The sequence below is a fragment of the Colletotrichum acutatum genome (genome assembly GCF_030867785.1).
Source record: "Colletotrichum acutatum strain CBS 112980 chromosome Unknown BDZ83scaffold_18, whole genome shotgun sequence".
Lineage (NCBI taxonomy): Eukaryota > Fungi > Ascomycota > Sordariomycetes > Glomerellales > Glomerellaceae > Colletotrichum > Colletotrichum acutatum.
This window is the reverse complement of record NW_026849012.1, coordinates 420,534-442,472: the sequence shown is the minus strand read 5'-3', so window position 1 is coordinate 442,472 and position 21,939 is coordinate 420,534. Positions and strand designations below refer to the sequence as shown.

Genomic DNA, 21,939 nt, shown 5'->3' with positions numbered 1-21,939 from the left:
CTAGTTGGTCAAGAATGGACGTGGAGGAGCCGCTAAATCGCGGGGTATGCTTCAAAGATGGGTTTTCTGGGGATACTGGGGAAACCGTGTCAGGCTTCCAGCGTTCCTTGCGCGGAGACGCCAATCACGACTCACGCTACACCAGATACGGGGGTGGGAGGAAGAGAGACAGACACAGAGAGCATGGGGCACCCCTCGGCCATCAGTCCGGCAGAGAGGACGAATTCAGGCACTGACGACGAACCAGCGAGAGACAGAGTACGGCCGGGGTTATGCCCGCCCTCGCCAGCCCCACGGGTATTTGGAGAACTTGGCAGTTGGAGTTTTGGGGGTGTTTGCGAAGAATTGAAGACGCGTTCGAGATCAGGTTCGATGACAGAAATCTACAGACGATGTGCGCCCTTTCAGACACCATTCGACAATCAAGCACGGAGTGCCTGGGTGGGACTATAGAAGAGCATCGAAGAGGTCAAGATACCTACTGCACATGATTAGAGTCTTCTGCGTGTTTCTGGCACTTCCCAGCTGATAAGAACGCTGTTTCCACGGAGTACAGGGGCCGTCTGTCAGAAGATTCTCACACATGAGAGTTGCCCGTGGGGAATTGATGGGTTAGGTGGGGTTTCTGTACGCTATGTCTCGAAATACCAGAATACTCCGGAATCTGGCCGTGGATTTGCAGTGCCGAGCCTCCATGGATTTGGATGGGGGCTGGCAGACCAGGGGGTGACCTCTCCCCAACACGAGTCAGGGGCCATTTCCAACCTGCATTAACACTTTCGTCATAGGCCAGGAGGAGGAAGCCAGGACATGGTTGGCGTGGAAATTTGCACCGAAGGAGCCTCACCGACAGCTGTAAGGCCTAGGGTGAGAGGCTAGGAGCTTTCTTCCTCTTTCTTAGTCTCAAGCAGTTTCCCCCGATGCACAGATTTCCTGAATTCACCAAGGAGGAAATGTTTTTATCCCCCAACTTCCCTACATCGTCGTGATCGTCTCAATTTCACGAAACTGCGACAAGTCAGGACGAAAAGAGACTGAAAGAGGTGGGAGTCAAATCATGTCGACGACATGTTTGGTAAGTCGGCCCTATTTGCTTTGGCTCTTCACCCTGTTTCCCCAGAATTTATCGCCCACGCCTGACCCTCCGTGATCTGTCTTCCACCCCAGATTTCGCCTAAGCAATCAGAAGCTGTGGAATTGCTGCTTATTTCGATATCTGGGGTTGGCGATGTGGAATATGTGGGATGAGATGACCAAATTGGACTGCCTGCCGGTCGGACTTTGCATTCCATCCCGACTCCCGCTATACCTACGTTGGCGGACATACTCAACTCCAAAGCTAATGAACACGGACAATAGACTTGCAAGAAGCAGCATCTCAAATGCGCGTGGAGCACAGATGGCGATGCGTCTCCGTCTTCTTCTCGGCCCGACGTCTACTTGAAATCATGTATTCGATGCAGAGCCACTGGCAAGGAGTGTGTTCCGGCCCCCGCAATTCGATTCAAGCATGCCACTGAGTAAGTGACAACCAAATTTCTCTATCTCTATCGTCAACTCTGGCAAAGTTGTATTTGGCTCTGTTGTACCCCAGTCGTTCCCCGCCCAACTACGAATTGCACTACACGACGTACAAGTTGCGACATTGGTGAAGCAAGAGTCAAGATTTACGCAAAGCGGAACCGAGATAATGGCCTCGCCCGCCCCGTTTAGCACTACAATACGTCGTACCCCCATTTCGTTTTCGTCACGGGAACGAATCTGCAACTCTAGACTCCGTAATGCGCCATATTGTACTGCTTTTTTTGCGGGAACGCTGATCGCTTATTATGGGTTTTGTCTCGCTGATTTAGGACGCCGAGCGCTACGGAGCAGACGTGGGTGCCCTATCCGCGGCGATGTAAGTTTCCCAGTCCCACCTCCAAGAGCTTGCAAGTTGGAGAAGTTGGGGAAAATGAGGAGGAGATCTACGAGCAAAAACGGCGAGAAATGCCTTGTTTGGAATCTTCTTGGAACGAAGCTTATCCCGACATCATTTTCTTTTCCGTCAAAATTGCCTAACTCGGTCACATAGTACACTTTGTCGATGAAACCCAGGAACTTGAGGCTCTTTATTGGTCTGAACACGGCAGCCCGCCGCCGCAACCACAAGCGCAACCGCAACTCCATCCACCGGCAGCACTACAGCCGCAGCTCGCACCGGTGGAGGGTCAGCGGGTACCACTGCCAGCGATACATCCTGATCCTGGCTCATCATCATCATCATCCGCGCTGTTAGTGGACCTAGAACAACAACAACGCCGAGGACGACGGCAACCCGATGGCGCCGCATCCGCATCCCCGGCTCCCATCATCGACTCACATAACCGAGATTATCGTGATGCCCGGCTTCTAGTCCCGAGCCCTTACAGCCAACCCGCCTCCACGCCGGCTGCGAGTTGGAGAGAGGTGCAGGTGCAGACACCAACAACTTTGCCATCTGTTTACAGCGCTATTCCATCTGGGTCAACTCTCGGGTTGGCAAACTTTGAGCATCACGATGATGTCGTGTTTCCTTTTACGCAGCCTCATGAGGTGAGGTTGATGGAGTACTATTTAGAGTACATGTGCACGTGGGTGAGTTGTCACCCACTCTTTGCGCCAGGAGTATTACCTGCCAACTCTGAGGCTGTCTCTAACCCCCTTTTAGTTCGACCTATGCGACGCAAGACGACACTTTGCAATCGTCGTCCCACGAAGAGCAACAACATGTCCAACCCTCCTCAACGCAATCTTCGCCCTCTCCTCCCGCCACCTTAGCCTCCACGAACAATATGACCCTTACGCCTCGGACCGCTACCACCAAGAATGCCTCAAACACCTCACCACAATCTCAAACGACTCGTCGGCCCTCACAAACGATGACCTGCTCGCGGCGACAATCCTTCTCCGCACCCTCGAAGAGCTCGACGTCCCGCTCATAGGAACAGACCATGAGGGCCACCTCCTCGGCATCCAGCTCTTCATGAACACGCAAAACGCATCCGCCCTCGACCCGCCGAGCTCTCTCCGACAGGCTTCGTTCTGGGTGGGGCTCCGGCAGGAAATCACAATGGCGTTTGCAACGCAACGGCCGATCAAAGTCAAGCTCGACCACCTCTTCATCGACCGTTCCTTTTCGCCAGCCGATGACGATTGCTGGGCGAACCGCATCGTCGTGCACTGCGCCGAGGTGGTGCAGTTTTGTTTTGGCGAGGTGGAGAACCGCAAGAGTGAGTATCAGCGGCTGGCTGAGTATGACTACAACTGGCTACGCGCGAGGCCGCTTTCTTGGTTGCCGATTGCATATTCTGAGCCGGACCTTGCCTCGGGCTTGGTGTTTCCGCAGATCTTTTACATTAACCATGCCGTCGGTCAGTATTGCCCCTTTTCTGAGGCTATTCTACGTGGAGCGGTATATAGTGGACGAACCCACTAACATGGCCTAGTAATTGGAAATGTGCACGGAGCCTTAGCACGCGCGCTCTTGATGTGCCACGACGAGAGCATCCCTAAGATAGGACCTAGTCGAATTCGAGCCCGACAAAAGCTAGATGTAAGGAGTTCCGTTTTTTCTCATAATCGCTACTAAAGGTCTAGCTGACATCGAATCCTTAGAACGACATTCGTATGCAAGTCCGAGAACTATGTGGCGCCGCACTATCAAATAAGCAGACGATACCAGCCATGTTTACGGCCTGCATGGGTGTCACCGCGTGCGGGGACAGATTCGTCGAGTATGCTGAGCAAAAGGCACTATTGGACATTTTGGTGAAGACGGATGTCCAGCACATGTGGCCCACTGCTTCGGCACAGTCGCATTTGAAGAAGGCGTGGGGGTGGGAGGACGATTCATGACAGATTATGTCTCTACGCTTGATTAGGTGCCAATTCGATGTAATTGCCCACTGCATCTTGCAGCAATCCCGCATTGGATTCTTTTGTGTCTCGAGTTACAGCATACCATCTGGAAAGATCGGAATTAGAATTCCGGTAATTGCCTTTGCGTGCGCCTACTATTGTAGACGGTCAAGACGCAACGACCACGGACAATTCTGCCGTGAGTATGGAAATCCCCAAGCCTGCAGGGAGAAACTAAACGATTCTATTTCCGGTCATCTGGTCTTCCCCATTACCCCGTACCCCAGAAAACCGGCACCAAGGGTAGGGGAAGGGGGGAGGGCTGGAGAGCTACGGGGAGCAATTCTGGTGATCCCGACAGAGCGGATCTGGGCAATGCGGAGGATCAGATAGACTCAATGAACACGGACATTACCCCGTATCCGTAATGCGGGCTACATTTTACCTATGAGATTGTGACACATGCAGGGCATGACCAGTTCTGGAACGCACACTTAGTGGCTACCGGTGCTACCCCGGTTCCTAAACATATTCAACAAGTTTTTTCTTAGTTTCTTCTTTGGCTTTGGGATATTGGGGTTTATCCGTAGTGTACCATACTTAGTCGCATGGTGGCGGGCTTATGCGCGGAGCTCGGTCTCGTTCACGTAATCTGCCCGTAAGACTTAGACATCGGACAAAGTTGCCTCAAAATCTAGATCGAGAGTCGGGGTAATTTCCCCCGACCTATTGAGTAACCAATGCGAAGCTCTTCTTTGTTCATTTCCAAGCCCCCACCTGCCTCATTGACAGACTAAGGAAAGTGGGCTGTCTTACACCGGTTGCAAAGCCAAGTCTCGAGATGCCTCAAAGCTTTCTTACAGCTCAGCAATGCTGCAAGTTCACGTGGGCTCCTCGACGCGTCTTGACTCCTGAGCGCGCTTAAGTGGGATTCTGACATGCGCTTCCACTTTCCACTGGTCAATTGGCATGACTTGGTATCCTCCTCAGCGTCAGAGCTGCCCCGCGATGGAGCTCTTTACTCTTGTCGGGAAATGGTTTCCGATAGAGCTCCGAGGACGGTGAGGTTCCGTACGGGAGAGCTATGGAATATAAGATACCAGAGGTCCCTGATTGTTTGTAGAGCTATGTTAAGCCGTCCTCGGTACCCTTCGACTTCTCCCAGATTGTACATTTGCGCGAAAAGGAGCATCCCACCCGTCCTCGTCACCGCCATTATTCGTACATTCTTCCATCTTTGATATCCTTACGACCGTCCAGCTACCGCTCGAATCGCATACCATAGAAGATAGACATAGACATAGACCCCACGCCACCCTCCTCACGATCACAAGTCAAACCACGAGCACCGGACCGAGCTCCGACAACACATCATCACACGAACCATCACTAGAACCGCAAAAGCAAAAATGTCAACCAAGAAGCTCCAAGTAGGCGTCGCAGGCCTCGGCCGCATGGGCAAGCGCCACGCCCTCAACTTCCACCAAAATGTGCCCCGCGCGACCCTCGTGGCCGTCAGCTCCCCCGACGCCGGCGAGCGCCAATGGGCCGCCGAGAACCTTGCCCCCCACGGCGTCACCGTTTACGAGTCCTACGACGACATGCTCGCCCACAAGGACTTGGAGGCAATCTGCGTGGCTTCCGCGACCTCTGTCCACGCCGAGCAGGCCAATAAGGCCATTGAGAAGGGCAAGCACGTCTTGTGTGAGAAGCCGTTGGGCACCACTGTTGAAGTTGTAAGTTCCTCACTCAGGATCATTTGACAATGACGATATGCGGTGTAACTAACAATATGGTCACAGTCACAAACTGTCGTCGACGCAGCCGCAAAACGTCCAGATCTCAAAGTGATGTGCGGCTTCTCCCGCCGCTTCGACGCCTCCTACCGCGACGCCCACGCAAAGATGCAACAAGGCCTCATCGGCCGCCCCGCCATCCTCCGCAGCCAGACGTGTGACGTCTTCGATCCCTCAGGCTTCTTCGTCGCCTACGCCCAGTTCTCGGGCGGCATCTTTGTCGACTGCAGCATCCACGACATTGACCTCGCGCTCTGGTTCTTTGACGAGGAGACCACCAAGGTCAAGTCCGTCCACGCCGTCGGTATCACGGCTGTCGAGCCGGACCTGCGGAAGCATAATGACCGCGACAACGCTGTTGGCACGGTCGAGTTTTACGACGGGCGGATCGCGTATCTGTATGCCTCGCGCATGATGGCCGCGGGCCAGGAGGACTCTACAGAAATTATTGGTACCAAGGGCAAGTTATCGGTTAACCTATTGCCGGCGGAGAACCATGTAAAGATTTACACGCCGGGAGGCATCCGGCAAGAGCTGCCGCAAACGTACTGGGATCGGTTTAGGGCTGCTTTCACAACCGAGGCGATCGAGTTTACCGAGAGTGTGTTAGAGGATAAGCCTGTGCCGATCAAGTTGACTTCAGCGGTGGCTGCTGTCAAGATTGGTGCGGCGTTGCAGGAGTCTATGATCAAGGGTACCAAGATCTGGTTTGATGAGCAGGGCAACCGGACGGAGAAGGCTCAATTGTAAGACAGTGAATTGCATTCGGTCTTCGTGGCCTTGATCTATCTGCGAGACTACCCCGACATTTGGTGGCCTGTATGCGGCTGCTACTACATTTCACCTGCTGTCTCCAATACCATGCCCTCTGAGACTTCAATACATGTAGACTCTCATGTCCGTCATGTCCAGAGGTACATGATCCACAAGGGTATGTTTCTTCGGTGGAAAACTTCAGTACTGAGGTGATGTCAGTCATACTCTGCGACGTTCTGTAGGGGGTCCATACCTTGTACCGATAAACAAGTGTTGGGTGCCTCTGTCCTCGAAAGCATTCTTTCCTAGCATTGCTCTAGCTCATCAAATACCCATACAGCATTTTGAGACACTGAGTCACAGCCGAGAAATCGCATGACGCTGCGTCACTGAGTTCCCTGAGATGCTTTGGGAGATCTGTCAACTTCAAGAAGGTTTGCAGCATTTCTCCAAATTGTCCCCTTCGAGACTGAAGTTTCTTCGTGAGCTGGAGGAGGTTTCTGTGGTGACGGTGAGAAGAAGGCCTTCGGATAACAGAGCAGCCAGTGGCAAGGCAGAACCACACACCACCAAAAATTGAACGGCTTTGGCGACTCACCAGGAGGCTCGACCATCAGCCGGCCTTTTCTTATCTGCTTCGCCGTTGCTTTGTCGGCTTTCCAAGGGCTCGGCTTCACTCTGGTGTGGGAAGACGAAGACGTATTCTGCTGAGCGCAGCTGGTAGAGGCTTTGGTGCCGGGTGCCCTACTGCTTGATGCCTTGACACTCGGCTCTTTGGATTGCTCTTCATGGGCATCCCCAGAGAATTGGAAGCCTCGTGGTAGGCTTTCGCTGTTGAAGGCGCATGAGCGACTTGATCGCTCGGGAACGGCGGGAGCAGTTGTCCCCTTGGTTTGTGAGACACCAGACCCGCTCAACACGTATTCTCTTTGCTCTCTCTCGACTACTCCCGTAACAACTGTCTTTCCTCCCCGAACGTGTCTAGGAGTAGCTTTACTGCTAGAGGCGTTGGATAGCTCTCGCTGCGGTCCACCAGAAAACTGGAAGCCTTGAGGAAGGCTGTCGCTGTTGAAGGCGTATGAGGGACTGGACCGCTCAAAGATGATGGGAACAGCAATCTGCTTGGTCTGACGGGCACTGGAGCCTTGGGATGTGGAAATTGGTAGGTCTCCCTCAATATTGCTGGAAGAATTCAAAGACGGGCTCCCCAATCTTATGCCTTTCTCCTTTCCGGAGGTCGGTTGTGTCTTCTCATCTTGGAAATGAGACTCCGGCGCTGCACCAATGTACGATAAAGGCTCGACAGAGGCAGACTTAGCGATTGATTCTTTCATCTCGGTGACTGGGACACCTCCTTCACCGCCCTCGCTGCAAGACTCCCAGTGAGTAGATGCATGTGATGATGATGATGATTGAGGGCGGACATTCGGAGCAGCCCCATTTGCAGTGACCACTCTCGGCATCTTCGCAAGACTGGGTACTTGGCTCTGGTTCATACTCGTCGACATACTCTTGGTCTCGGAGCTCTTCGCCTCAAAGTTGAACTCAAAGTCTTGCGGAATTTGGCTCACTATCGCGCAATCAGCTTGTGAAACGTATGAAAAATAACCCGAAGTGTTTCCAAAATGGAACCAGAACTCGCCGAATGGCAGGAAAAGTACTTACCTCTGGCATCTTTGGAGGTGAAATTGGGATTCTCTGCCGCTCCAGACTTGTTCGCCAATCCAGGGATGGACTGCGAAGAGATTTTGGCTTCATCCAGTCGACTGATGAAATCCGTGCCCAATTTCACCATGGATTCGAGCTCTCTGGGCCGAGGAGTCGTCTCATCGACAGAGCATGGGAGCTGATCATCATTGCCTGTGGTCGGATGGATGGATTTCTTCGGAGTGTGCGGCAGCGGAATGTCTGATTGTGTTTCTGCTTCGACTTCTTTGTGTCAGTGAAGGCAGAGCTGGTGCCCCACGGCCAAGTACCTACCATAACGTCTCGAAATGTCACTACCATGTTCGATCACAGCGTGGGTGCCCGCGTCACTCACACCCTTCACACTCGTTGCCTCCTTTGCAGCGTCTTCGAGTATCTCGATGCGATCAATAGCGGTGAAAAGAACCTGCAAACAGAATGCTGGATTCTGTTTGATGAGGTCCACGAAGGTGTCTTGTTGCAGAAGCTTGAGGAAATAGGGGCTGAGTGCTCGTTGCATCTCCTCGTGCATAAACACCCACGAGCTGTCCTGCTCGGCAATGATGACCTCGACGACAATGTAGAAATCTCCCATTCTGTCAGTGCCACTGGACAGGATCTCGCCAAGCAAGTTGCCTGTCTGGAAAGCAATCCTCTCTTGCAACGGGAGAATGTCGAGTGTCGCGGACACCTCGTACAAGGAGAGGAGGTCTATCACTTCAGACTTTTCTGTGATCAGGCTTTCTGCTAATGGTCAGCACACTCCACCTTCCCACAGCCGAAGGCATCGCTCACCTCCAAAGTAGAAGTACTTCAAGACTGTGTTCAGAGCTGAGTACGGGAACATGCGCTCCTTCAGTGGAATCTTTCTCAATCCTTCTTTCTGAAGACGTCCGTTAGCAGTCAATGCAACTTCAGATGTCGTGCTTGACCTCGCGAGATGATATGCTACATGAGGAGCTTACCATCTGAACCATCCCAAGGATGTGGTCGATCAGGCCGCTTCTACCGCGTACCACCTTGTCGTGAAGCTCCCATTTGCTGTCACCCATGATGAGAAGAATATCGGCGCCCTTCTTCGTCTCCCAAAGGCTATAAAATGTCAGCAAGGTAGACAGAAATGGAGATTCAGGGTGGACTCACGATGGGAGGTTGGACCCCTCCATGGCCTCTTCGGCACCTTCGCAAGGCAGAATGATCATAGCGCGCAAAAGGCCGCCGGTGTGCGGTACGATGCACAAGACAGTTGAGGTCAGAGATGATGAATGAATGGAATATGTAAAGGCAAGTCCACAATGCAGAGTGTGAATTCGAGTGATGGAAGAAGAACGCTGTACCAGAACAGACGCGGCGAGGCGGGTGGATTGGGGATTAAAGGTACCGTGGAGGTTGCAGCGAGGGAAAGATGCAAGGCTAGAGGGTGGTTTATGCCTTCCGTTTGTGTGGTAAACCCCCTAACCCCCGGATGGAAGGAGCGGCGATTGCTTCCTGCCTAATTCAAGCCAGACTCAACCCGTAGAAAATTGAGAATGGCCTCAATCCAAGAGCACTGGAATAACGTAACTTGCCCCTTCTATGCATAAGAAGCTCCGAATATCCATCTGAAGAGCAATGGGAGGCGGTTTGTCCTCATGGCTCTGCGTACGCAGCCTTGGGCAGAGTATGGCAAAAGCTCAAGCTTCCATGAGGCACTGGGATTTATCACTGAGCAAAGCAGTCCTCTTACTTTATCTTGTGCGTTCCTGTTAAGAGAAGTGAACTACGGTATATGTCTATCTCATTAACAACAGCCAGGTAGGTGGCCAAGTCCATACCTAAAACACAACCTAGCAATGGAGGCACCACATTGCTCCAAAAAGTCATCTTCAGATCACCTTCCCACAATTATTCCACTCAGCTGCTCCAAAGTGACTCGGCATCAACAGCGCCAATGACGTCTTCGTCATCGAACTCCCCATACTCCCCGTCTTCCTCGTCTCCTAAAGCCTCACTAGCGGTGCTGCTGCTTTGATTGCCACCATTCTCGATGGCATCCATTCGCAAGACGAATTCTTTTCGAAGACGTATTAAGTAGCTTCTCATCGACGAATCATCCATCTCCGAGTTCCTCACCTGTTTGAGCTGTTCGTGAAGATTGAGTATTAGCTTGCGTCGGTTGAGCATCTTTCTCGCTTGAGAAGATTGCTTATTCTGTTCCCTTCGTTGATGTAGCGACATGGCGACTTCCTCGGCAACTTCTAGAAACCGTTTGGGAAATGCCATTGCCTTTGCAAGTGTGATGCCGTATCGCAACTCCTCCGTCTTTCCCGACTCAACTTTGTACATCATGGTCAATTTGGGTACGTTATTGTCCATTGTCGAAACTTGCGTGACAAGACGAAGGTTCAGTACTCCGGGGCGATCGGCTAGGATGTCGGCTAAGGCATTTTGAGTCAACCCCCGATCACGTCCACCTAGGGCTAAGTTAGGGAACTATGTTAGGGGACCTACCAAGCTCTGTGAAGTGAGTTGCAAACCATACAATGGCACGGCTCTGTATAAGGGCTTCAGCTATGGCGATCGCGATAGCAAGTCCATCTCGGGTGCTTGTGGCTCGACCTAGCTCATCAATGATGACGATGCTTTTGTGGGTGACATTGCTTGAAGTAGGCATGTCAGCACACTAAACTCTTCTGCTTAAGTAGCACTTACCTAAGGATAAAAGCCATTTCTCTCATCTCAAGCGAGAAACTTGACATGTTGGACTCAATGTTGTCGTCGGTAGTCACCCGAGCGAAGATGTTGTGGACAATGGGAAAACTGGCGTATTCAACAGGCACGAAGCAGCCTATTTGTGCCATGATCTGGAGCAGAGAGACACTCTTGATGTAAGTGCTTTTCCCACTCATGTTGCAGCCGGTCACAATCTGGAAACGGTGCTCCTCGGCAGCGTAATAATCATTCGGTACAAAGCCACCCTTCAGAGTCTGTTTTTCATCAGCATGAAATAAGGGAAGCAGTGCTTGGGCCGAACCTTGTCCATGATGGGGTGTCTAGCAGCTTTCAGCGCCAGAGTATCTGATATTTCCGGTCTCCTCCAATCGTACGTCGAACTTGCCTGTGCAAATGACGCAATCATGTCGAGTAGTGCGATTGAATCGCAGACGCGGTAGAGGGGCTGTAATTGGGTTCGGATGCTGTCGATGAGGTCCTGTATAACCTTGTCACTCAGCATGACTACTTCGGCGACGGAGTCGGTGATTCTCTGGTTCAGTTTCTTGAGATGCATTGTGAGACACTCGATGTACCGACCCTTCATCGTCTGGTTGACAAGCACCGCAGGTACAGCCCGGTCCTCGAAATCCACTGCTCGCATTCGAAGGCTGTACTTGCGCCCGTTGTCGAACCGTAGGATAGCTTCGATTCTATGCTCGCCTACAATCTTCGTTAGGAGGGAGGAGTGGATGGTGGTGGAGACTCAGCTCAATTACGATTTAGCTCTTCGACATGTTTATGGACGTCATCGGTGTTTTCCTTGTAGGCTTGTCTGGCAACATCGAGAAGCCCGTTGATTCCAGGCTGCTGCATTGTTAGCCAATCTTCAGCAACATTGGCCAGAAGTCACTTGCTTTGACCGCAAACGTCCTTTGATTTCGTAGATCCAGAGCGCCTTTGACGTAGTGGACATCCTCATGGATGTTCTGGTACACAAGCTCTCTGACAGCTGCAGTCAACTCTGGCCGGCAGAGATCCCTGATCTTGGCGAGAAGGGGGCACGTGGCAGGGCCTAGCGCCTGGAACACTGGTGGAACGGCATCTATAAAGGTCTTTACCACAAGAATATGATTGATTGCTCTTTCTGACGCTTCGACGGACGGTTTATTAGGGATGATGACAAGCTATCCCAGTCAGCAAGGTCCGGGAGAGGCCAGGCGTCATTATAGTTCGGTACCTTGGTCAGCATGCTCTCGACATCAGGAAAAGCCTTCAAAGCTGCACAATATCAGCAAGTCGCCGATTACGAGCAGATGATATAATCAAACCTGTTCGAACCTCTGCAAACATGTCTTGATTTGCAAGAAGTTCCTCCAAGGCATCATATCTTGGCTCAAGGTATGACTCTTTGAGGGTAGACGGCTGCAGTAAATTACTTCGAAGTACCCGACCGCCCATGGGTGTCAGTGTATGCTTGAGAACACCGTAAAGGCTGTCGTTAGACGTCGCGTGGCGTCGATTTTGAAGGATCTCGAGAGACATGATGGCAGATACGTCAATCATCATGGTATCCTCCGAGGGCTGGTAGCGAATGCGAAGAGAGTGTGAGACAACTCGCACGGAGAACTCGGTCTCCAAGAAACTCATAGCCTTTAGGGAAAGTCAGTGATCATGCTGGCGTAGATTCCTGAGAATGTTCCTACCGCGGCAAATGAGCAAGTCGCATAGAAGCTGCCTTCGATAGCAACTTTCACGGCTTCTGCGTCTTCTCGGAACGCAAAGGTTTGAATACGATTGAGCCCATCCATCTCTGACCAGTACTTTCTATCAAGAGACGTGATCTTTGCATCTGGCATATGTTCCTCGATATGGCTGTAAAGCCTCGACTTGGGATTCGGGGGGCAGCACGAGCTGACAATTAGGAGATGAGTTGGCTCCATGATCTGAAGTTTGTGGAGAGTGCGAACGAAGAACCTGTTGTCGGAGATCTGACTAAGAATGGCCTCTCCGGTATCAACATTGAAGAATACAATTCCAACAGCAGGGGTTATCCCGCGAGCCTCGCTCAGGGCGCACACTATGGTGTGTTTAGCGCTGTTGGGCAGAAAAGGGGTTCGCGACATGCGACTAGTATGGGAAGTGCTCGGCCGGGTCGTACGTGATCTTGATAGAGTATCACTAGGACCGTTACCGTAGTCGTAGCTTGAGGTGTAGTAAGAACTAGAGACAGGGTCTTCCGCTGAAGAGGGTGTCGGCGTTGCCGTGGAGGAGCCTCCTATTCTCGGATCTGCTGAGCTTGTGCCCGTTCTTGAAGTTGTCTGGGAGAAGTAAGGAGACGCCCTCCCGTATGGTGCTGGTGTCTGAGAAGGAGTGGTCATGTAACCGGTCGAAGGCCTCGAGGGCCGCAAGTATCGAGGATTCATCTTGTGGCTATATGGACAACACCAGCCGCGATGCTGGCGATCTCGCAGTTCAGGAATCAGAATATGTCTGGTTGACTACAGTCTTGGGAGGTGAGGCTCAAATTTAGGCAGAACAGATTGGAGCTTTATCTGACCGAAAGAAATAGACGGCAAGTCGTTGAGAAGAATCGAAGGACCTCATACCAAGATCGCAGCAACAATCGACAGCTCCTGCCTGACTTACACGGACGAGCCGGGGTTGTCCCGGCCGAGCCAAGAGTGGGGCCACAAGCACCAGCCACACCATCATCGGATGCACAGCCACTAAAGTAATGCGATGTCGACCGGTGGAGTCAAGTCGTCATCCCCACGGCCCCGACACGTCAGGAAGAGTTTGCGACAGGCTTGGAAAACCAATCCGCACAGGAAGCCGAACCGCGTCGCGCCGCGACACCACGACTCGAACTGCCCATCTCGACCGACACGGATCCGGGACCAGGCTTTTGAAGCCATCGCGACATTGGTGTTTAGTCGCCCCGCCCCGCCGTCAACATGTTTGGCATCCTGGGCGCCCGCGACCGTAGCGACGGCACCGAGGAGTATGCCTCATTCGACGAGCTCTTCGCGGCGCTGAAGACGCGCATGCAAAAAGATGGGTACAAGGTCGTCAAGTCACGTACCCATCGAAACAAGGTCGGCGGGACCTACGAGAAAGGGAGCGAGGTCGTCAGATGTGATCTCGTCTGCGATCGTGGTGGCCAGCCTTACAAATGCACAGCGACGCAGCTGAAGACATCCACCAAGAAGACCAATTGCCCTTGGAAGGCCAAAGCCGTCAACCGTAAGACGCTGGGGAAATGGATCTTGACCATCATATGCAGCGAACATAACCATGAGGCGCGCACGCCTGACCCGCCGACCGATGAGGAGGATGCTGATGCGGAAGGAGATGCCGACGTTGTTCAGGACGTATCAATTGGTTTGTCTCCCTTGCCGTTGCCGTCCGTGGTTCAATGCTGACCCTCATAGCCCCAGAAGTGCAGAGCTCTGGTCCGACGCCAGATCCTACGACAGCCGCCCTCCTTCTCATGGTGGGAGCTGCTCCCAACACGATGCGACTTACCGGCGAGACCTTTCACAACTTCAAGTCCGAATATCGTAAGATGTCGAAACCTGAACGACTGGGTATACTAGCCCAGATGCAACTGCGCATCGCAGCTATTTACGCCGTCGAGAACGAGGATATGCAGAGACAAGAAAGGCAGGCTAGGCAGGAGAAGAAGCATCAAGAGATTGAAGAAAGTCGACGCAAATCGCAAAGTACACAACAGCCGCAGCAGCAGCAGCAGGCACCACAGCAACAACAACAACAACAACAACAACTATCGCAACCACCCCCGCAGCAACAGCAACAACACCAACAGCACCAACAACAGCAACCCCCTCAACCGCAGCAACAGCAGCAGCAGCAGCAGCATCAGCAAGTGCAGCATCAACAATATCAACAACATCCCCCACAGCACCAGCAGCAACAAGTACAGAATCATAGTCTTGGCCACAATCACGGCCATAACCATAATCGGGTTCAGCAGCAGATGAATCAGATGTCCCGGGATGGCATGGCTGGTATGCCCAAGCACCCGTTTGAGCAGACAACCCACGATGAGCACGCGCAGTATAGAGACCGGCAAGCTGAAATTGAGGAGCGCAACCAGAGGGCGATGCAGATGCGCGGGCAGCACCTTAATAACACCTTCCAACAGCAGAACGCTGTCCAACAGACGCCCATTCCTGTGCCCCAATTCGGCTTGCAGTCGGCTCAAGGTCAGCCGCAAGTGTTCCATCAGTACACTGCGACTCCTACGAATAATGCAATGTCAAAGGGAGCGGCAGGTGCCTCGCCGGCCACGGGCCCAAAGAGACGTGGCCGGCCGAAGAAGACAGCCATGGACCAGACCCTCGACCCCAGCCTTCACATGGGAAGATAGTCGCCGTTCCTACCGTTGGTCGTTGGGAGAAGATGAGGAGGGAGTGTGTATGATGAGTTTGAGAAGGGCTCAGTGTGTGTAATGTGTAAGAGGGTTACGACATACCCTACCGGACGGAGGAACTGGGGCATGGCGTTTATAAGGATACCAGCGCAGCAAGCTGGCCCGGACATACTTAGTTTTCTTCTCGCTGAAATAGCACAGTTCCGGGAGAGAGCTGCTAGGATGGCTCTTGGAGTTTGTTCATCGTCTGAACTGGGGGTCATTTTTATCTTATCAATGCCCGCACTAACAGACAACACTTTGTTTCTCCACTTGCAAATGCTAGCGATGACATTTTTTTAGGCCGTTGTTAGTGGGGGCGTCGCAACCACGGACAATTTTTGACCGATGGTCTCTGGTCCACCGTCCCGTCTGCACATCAAAATTTCTGCCCCACCATCCCGCATCGCCGTAGTCGAAATATTTCTGACAATTTCAAAGACCAAAAAAAGGCCAATTTTTCGAGCAGGCGGTCAACCGACGCAACAACCATGGCGACGGTCCTCCCCCCGCCCTCGAAGCGTCAAAAGCGCGAGACGCTCGAGAAGACCCAGACCCAGCAAGATGTCACAGCAATGGCCCCGGGCCTTGAGGGCTCCTTCAAGGCCCGCTTCGTTGACGGCGACGGACAGCAGCTGGCCGAGGTGATCGAAGTGCCCCTCGCCGACGCTTCTGAGAAGAACTTGACTCTCCTTCTCAACACCTTGCAAGGAAAGGTCAGCCATGTCCTTCCCATTGACAATACCATATACAGGCATTATCTAACCCCCAAGACAGGATAGAGAAGACTTCCTCCCGTACAAGTTCCGAATCCACATCCCTGACACAGACATCATCGTCGACCAATACCCCACCAACCTCCTCGAGCTCCTCCGCAGCCATGGCGTCGCAAATCCCTTCGAGACAACAGTCACTCTTAGTGCCGAGCCCCAGGCTGTATTCAAGGTGCAAGCCGTCACTCGTATGGCCCACCGCATCCCAGGTCACGGCGAAGCCATCCTCTCAGCCCAGTTCTCCCCCGAGACTAGCAAGAGGTTAGCAACGGGCGGTGGCGACAAGACAGCGCGCATATGGGATACCGAGACAGGCACCCCGAAGTTCACACTCTCGGGCCACTCCGGCTGGGTGCTCTGCGTGGCGTGGTCCGCCGACGGCCGCCGCCTCGCAACGGGCAGCATGGACAAGACGGTCCGCCTCTGGGATCCGGATAAAGGCGTCGCTGTCGGCCAGCCCCTGACTGGCCACGCAAAATGGGTCACTGGAATCGCCTGGGAACCCTACCACCTCTGGCGCGACGGCACTCCCCGCCTGGCATCCGCCAGCAAGGACGCGACGGTGCGCATCTGGGTCGTCAACACGGGGCGGACAGAGCACGTTCTGTCGGGCCACAAGAGCAGCGTCAGCTGTGTGAAATGGGGTGGTACTGGGCTCGTGTACACGGGCAGCCACGACAAGACGGTCAAGGTCTGGGACTCGGTCAAGGGCACTCTCGTGCACACGCTGTCCTCTCACGCCCATTGGGTGAACCACCTCGCTCTATCCTCCGACTTTGCCCTGAGAACGGGCTTCTTCGACCACACTCCCACACCAGAGACGGAGGAGGCTCGCCGCGCCAAGGCTAAGGAACGCTTCGAGAAGGCCGCCAAGATCCAGGGCAAGGTAGCTGAGCGCATCGTCTCGGCCAGCGACGACTTCACAATGTACCTTTGGGACCCGTCACAAGGCACCAAGCCCGTGGCGCGCATGCTGGGTCACCAGAAGCAGGTCAACCACGTCACCTTCTCCCCGGACGGCACCCTCATCGCCAGCGCGGGTTGGGACAACCATACCAAGCTCTGGAGCGCGAGAGACGGCAAGTTCATCAACACGTTGCGCGGACACGTCGCACCCGTGTATCAGTGCGCCTTCTCTGCCGACTCCCGACTGCTTGTGACGGCGTCCAAGGATACCACGCTCAAGGTTTGGTCTATGGCGACGCACAAGCTGGCCGTAGACCTTCCGGGGCATCAGGATGAGGTGTATGCTGTCGACTGGAGTCCTAGGGACGGCCAGCGCGTGGGCAGTGGCGGCAAGGATAAGGCTGTGAGGTTGTGGTGTCACTGAGGGAGCAAGTTTTTGCGCGTCTTCGTTGCGCAAAGTTAGGCAATTATTGCAATGCGTGGTCTTGCGCATATGATGGATGGGTTTTTGGCAACTAGAATACGGATACACAAAAGAGAATATACCCCATTTGTTCCCAAGCTGTCTATGAATTTTCTGACGTGCTCCGCCTCGGCTTAAATTGCTGGACGTATTGAACCATGCAGCACGAAACAGGCGGCGTGTGCCGTTTAGGATTGCATTTTCGCCTCAATCTGACATAAACTCTGCGAGATAAACTTTACTCCTAGACCAGTTGTTCGTTCCGTAAGCGTTTGTCAAAAGCCAAACTACTTTCCCAGAATAGTGGCACAGCTCTGCTCTTTGCTTTGCACAGAGCACGGGTCATTGCATCCAGCATCACCCCGGATGGCCAAGACTCAATGGAAGAACCCCCCTCCGCAGACTTGTTTGATCTGCACAGCGTTAAAACGAGTGACCGCCGGCCACCGGCTGCCTTGAAATAGGCCCTTGCAATACCAGAAGCCTCAGCCAGGAGAAAGTAGTTGCTTGTGATTGAAATATTAACCAATGACCCCAAGAGGTAGACCACCTTGGCCAAATAAGTAAAGACTCTAACTACGCGATGAACAGCAAAGATGAGAAAGAAGGGGCATCGGAGGATGGGAGTAGGACGAAGCTCACGGCAGCCTCGTTTCTAGGACGCATCCAAGACGTAACATCATCCTCTTTCGGAAGCGAAGATGAACGCATGCAAGTACTCCTCGGAACATACGCTCTAATGACGCGCTTGGAGTCTCCATGGGAGACGTTAGTGAGAATCTGCATGACACAGGTAAGAGAAAGACTTCATCGTCAACCAACGTTTTCATGAGCTCGCTGCAATAATTCTTACACAAACGTAGCCGGCCCTTGGCGCAACTCTGAAGATCCTGAAGGACTTGCAACTCTTTGAGAAATGGCAAGCTAGGAACGGCGAGCAGATGACGAGTTGCCAGCTCGCTGAGCTTCTTGGAGGCACTTGTGATCCTGCGCTACTCTGTAAGTCTTTCTTTCATCTCGTAAGGTTGCCTATGTCTTACGATGTAGATCGGTTCCTCCGTCTAATGGCATCTAATCATCTGCTGGAGGAAACCTCGGTAGGGGTCTTCAGGCCAACATCATTTGGGGTCGCCATCACAGCACCGATATTCGACAGTCTAATCCACAGCTTGTAGGAACCATCCTCCATCGTCTTCTAGAAGAACATCCCTGGGCTAACACTTTCAAGCAACGACACAATCCTCCCAATGTACGCCAAGATGCCAGAATACTTTTCAAAAACGAACTACATCAACCCGCAAGACTCCTCCAACACCGTCTTCCAATACGCGCAGAGGTGGGACGGCAATCTGTGGTCCTACTACCAAGCCCATCCCAAACAGCAAGAGCAGTTCAACGTCATTCAGCAGACCATTTCCGGACTCCATCCTCCGTGGACAGAATTATTCCCTGCTGAAACACTGACAGAAGGAGATGATCCTCAGGTGCCGTTGCTTGTGGATATTGGCGGGAGTACCGGACACGATGTTCTCAAGCTCCACTCCATCTACCCAGAGACAGCCTCTCGGTTGTATCTCGAGGATCTAGAATCTGTGGTAGAGCAAGCTGTCTTGCCGGAGGGAGTCAACAAGGTTCCATATGACTTCTTTACAGCACAGCCGATAAAAGGTGAGTTGAATTACCTCGGTCTGTAATCCAGAACTCGCCATTCACAGACGCAACAGGAGCAAAAGCATACCTAATGCACTCCATCCTCCACGACTGGTCTGACGCCCCAGCCCGCAAGATCCTAGAAATGCAAAAGGAAGCAATGACGCCCGGCTTCAGCAGGTTACTCATTCACGACAACATCTTCGAAACGGCTCTAGCACACCCGCAGACAACCGCCTTCGACATCCAGATGATGGCTATGGTTGCCGGTCAAGAGCGGACGGAGGACCAGTGGAGGGAGCTGATTAACTCGGCTGGGTTGCATGTTGTCAGGATTTGGAGGTTGAAGTCTGCTGTGCATAGCGTCATTGAAGTCTTGAGATAGATGTAGGATGAGGGGTATTCCGAATCTGAACATGAGTATTCCGTTGCTGCCTGGTGTGTTCCTGTTCTAAGATATATACCCCCCCTCAATTCCATCCCCGTCACCAGCCAGCAGGCGCCCGTCTAGGTCGACGGGTCAGGTCAAACTGGCTGGGTGGTGGAGTGGTTCATGGTCAACAATCAAAATCGCCTACCAGCCTACTCGACGACAGGCTTAACGCATACGAGTCCCCGAGTTCGAATCCCAGCATGAGCACCAAGAGATGTAGCCACACCGGTGGTGAACTCTTTTTTTGCTCTTTCCTTTTTGGTCAATTGTTAGATGCTGAATGATTTTCCATCGTGTGACTCTTTGATGGACAGGCAGGGCGTAGGTGGTGTTTTTGAGCGACTGCCAGCTATTGCTAAGCACATGAGGGCACTGCATCTGATTTACCATCGTACTTATACAGAACTTTTACTAGCATCAAAGTTGTTGCATTCTGATCTTGAGTATGATGGATAGCCTCCGTCTTCTTCTCTTCAACTTGAACTAAGGCACGTACCTGAGGATAGAGTAAAGCATCTCCATCTTGGCATCAGAATCTCGTGCTGTAAACCATTAGGCTGGGGAGCGTCTCGTTAGAGGGAGGCTATGACATACATAGTTACGACCACTGATGAAGTGGCGTTTAATGAATTTAGACTTATTGAAAAGTCTCAGCTAGTCTCCAAATCTACTCTCTCTCCCGAATAGCTTCGCCCTCGATTGAACTGGGTCTCACTTCGTCTACTCGGACATAATGTCATCGGCCCCACTCGCGGACTAACGGGAGCCTGGAATCGGAGCACTATCGCGGGATCAAATCGGGAATCGGGACAAAGGAAGCGGGGAGAAACAAGACGCGGCCATGGTAGACAGCCGAACAAGCCGGGATATCAGATCAGGTGTTCCTCCTTAGCCGAGGTCTTACCACGGATACATGTCAAGTCTACAGTAAGGTGACTTCACAGGATTGAGGGACACAGCAAAGCCAGTTCTTGCTATGCGTGATCTTTAGACGTATTGTGTAACTGGTGTGTCATTGTCGTCCAATGTTGAGCAACACGAGATTGGCATTTGCATGCAGCACAGGCATTACCAATGATCACACACTGATCTACATGTAGGTAGTGCGTTGCCGGGAATTAAACCACCGTAACTCAACCGCAAGGATAGCAATCACTTGATGTTCCATCCCGATTTCCTTTCAGAAGCTGTCAATTCCGAAGTAAGGAATAGGGACAGAGGTGCTATTCGCCATGCGTTACCGCGGTTGAACGAGCCATGGCATTGGATGCCCTGCATACGGTAGTCTCCATGAATCGTATCCCATGGCACCAATCAGCAAGCACGTAAATACCTGTGTAGACAGAAGGAGGCTGAACGAGAACTACAGCGAAAGCAGGCGAGCCGAAGATCCCTCCTAGAGCAAGAATGCTCTGCTGGATGTCGTCGCGGCCTGCATGCGTTTGCATCTCTGCAATGGATCCTTAGCATTAGTCCGTCAAACCAGATCGTTCCATCTTTGGCCCGCCCCTCTTCCCCAACAACAGCTTATCATGTACTAATTTTATAGTAAGAACATGTGCTGCCTTACGCCCTTCTCCGCATCATGGGCAAAGGCGACCATCTGAAATCCAGATTGGGCTAGAAATCCCGTGCCGCTGGTGTGCTGATGGGATGTGCATCGGCGTTGTCCCATCGGTTCGTTCTGGCATGAGCATGATGGCATCCCGTCGGCGGTGCATGGAAGTGCACACTATTTCGTGACTACCTTACCCAGTACTATGGCGGAACTACAGGGCCGGGCCGCCCCTAGTAAAAGTATCGAGTAAGGCCGGGCAGCGCCGTCGTCGAGTCGAGCCGGGGCGTCTGATGCTTTGCCTGACCGGCCGAGCGCTAAGCGGTGCATCGCTAGTGTTTGGACCTCGAAGAACTCTCATCTTGCCCTCTGAACGATTTCAGTATCCAGGCAGAGTGCCAGACGGGCGATCCTAGGACATGGAGGAGGGATTCAAATGTTCCTTGTTGGGCCAGCTCGACACGGAGTGACCAAGATCTTGCTGAGGTGTACTTCGTGCCCAGGCCCTGGGATGGTGGCTTCGAACAAGATGGGCGGGGAAATTCTATCATATATGATGTTTCTTTTTCCGTGTCTAGACAAGGGGGCATATGCCAAGCGACTGCTTTGCGATTGGCGCCTGGAGAGGAGAGGCATAATGCGGCGGACCGTCGGGCAATGGACTAGCTATTGTCAGTCACCTCAGCGGCGCCTTGTTCGATCAAGTTGACTCTGACGCGCGCTGGGCGCCGATGGATGATTCTCTGCAGTCTTACATTCAGCCTATAGAACAATCAAGGACTGAGTGTTCACTGCACCATCGGGATATACCGGCACGTGCTATCGAAGTGGTCGGCGATATGATGTTCATGAGGGTGTCGAGGAAGATTTGAGAAGTTTAGATCGAATGAACAGAACAGAAATGGGGTGCAGCGCG

The 21,939-nt window shown here is 52.7% G+C and overlaps 6 protein-coding genes across 6 annotated transcripts; 5 read left to right on the top strand and 1 right to left on the bottom strand.

Annotated features, from left to right (window-relative positions):
- Positions 1-1,510: 1,510 nt before the first annotated feature.
- On the top strand, positions 1,511-3,876 carry BDZ83DRAFT_749338 (uncharacterized protein; the record flags this gene model as incomplete). The annotated part of the gene is made up of 5 exons (XM_060513749.1): positions 1,511-1,520; positions 2,075-2,616; positions 2,690-3,392; positions 3,468-3,574; positions 3,637-3,876. 5 exons carry the CDS (start codon positions 1,511-1,513, stop codon positions 3,874-3,876), a joined length of 1,602 nt encoding a protein of 533 aa, XP_060368395.1.
- Positions 3,877-5,288: 1,412 nt separating this feature from the next.
- BDZ83DRAFT_717201 (uncharacterized protein) lies at positions 5,289-6,425 on the top strand (the record flags this gene model as incomplete). Its single annotated transcript, XM_060511920.1, has 2 exons — positions 5,289-5,615; positions 5,682-6,425. 2 exons carry the CDS (start codon positions 5,289-5,291, stop codon positions 6,423-6,425), a joined length of 1,071 nt encoding a protein of 356 aa, XP_060368394.1.
- Positions 6,426-8,370: 1,945 nt separating this feature from the next.
- Positions 8,371-12,751, bottom strand: BDZ83DRAFT_570830 (DNA mismatch repair protein; the record flags this gene model as incomplete). Its single annotated transcript, XM_060504346.1, has 12 exons — positions 8,371-8,861; positions 8,913-9,000; positions 9,083-9,209; positions 10,030-10,534; positions 10,608-10,756; positions 10,809-11,083; positions 11,131-11,531; positions 11,588-11,695; positions 11,722-11,995; positions 12,049-12,089; positions 12,140-12,461; positions 12,515-12,751. 12 exons carry the CDS (start codon positions 12,749-12,751, stop codon positions 8,371-8,373), a joined length of 3,018 nt encoding a protein of 1,005 aa, XP_060368393.1.
- Positions 12,752-13,644: 893 nt separating this feature from the next.
- On the top strand, positions 13,645-15,468 carry BDZ83DRAFT_141461 (uncharacterized protein). The gene is made up of 2 exons (XM_060501280.1): positions 13,645-14,192; positions 14,249-15,468. The coding sequence occupies exons 1-2, from the start codon at positions 13,766-13,768 to the stop codon at positions 15,199-15,201; spliced, it is 1,380 nt and encodes a 459-aa protein (XP_060368392.1). The 5' UTR covers positions 13,645-13,765; the 3' UTR covers positions 15,202-15,468.
- Positions 15,469-15,734: 266 nt separating this feature from the next.
- BDZ83DRAFT_570808 (WD domain-containing protein) lies at positions 15,735-17,346 on the top strand (the record flags this gene model as incomplete). Its single annotated transcript, XM_060504340.1, has 2 exons — positions 15,735-15,959; positions 16,021-17,346. 2 exons carry the CDS (start codon positions 15,735-15,737, stop codon positions 17,344-17,346), a joined length of 1,551 nt encoding a protein of 516 aa, XP_060368391.1.
- A 315-nt stretch (positions 17,347-17,661) lies between these two features.
- On the top strand, positions 17,662-19,420 carry BDZ83DRAFT_728210 (S-adenosyl-L-methionine-dependent methyltransferase; the record flags this gene model as incomplete). Its single annotated transcript, XM_060512800.1, has 5 exons — positions 17,662-18,178; positions 18,249-18,384; positions 18,433-18,556; positions 18,614-19,053; positions 19,101-19,420. The coding sequence occupies exons 1-5, from the start codon at positions 17,969-17,971 to the stop codon at positions 19,418-19,420; spliced, it is 1,230 nt and encodes a 409-aa protein (XP_060368390.1). The 5' UTR covers positions 17,662-17,968.
- Positions 19,421-21,939: the final 2,519 nt, after the last annotated feature.

Excerpts from the sequence above, each read along its gene's own strand:
- BDZ83DRAFT_141461 (XM_060501280.1), top strand. The coding sequence starts at position 13,766 with ATGTTTGGCATCCTGGGCGCCCGCGACCGTAGCGACGGCACCGAGGAG. Across the intron at positions 14,193-14,248 it reads TGTTCAGGACGTATCAATTG|AAGTGCAGAGCTCTGGTCCG; the intron begins GTTTGTCTCCCT and ends TCATAGCCCCAG.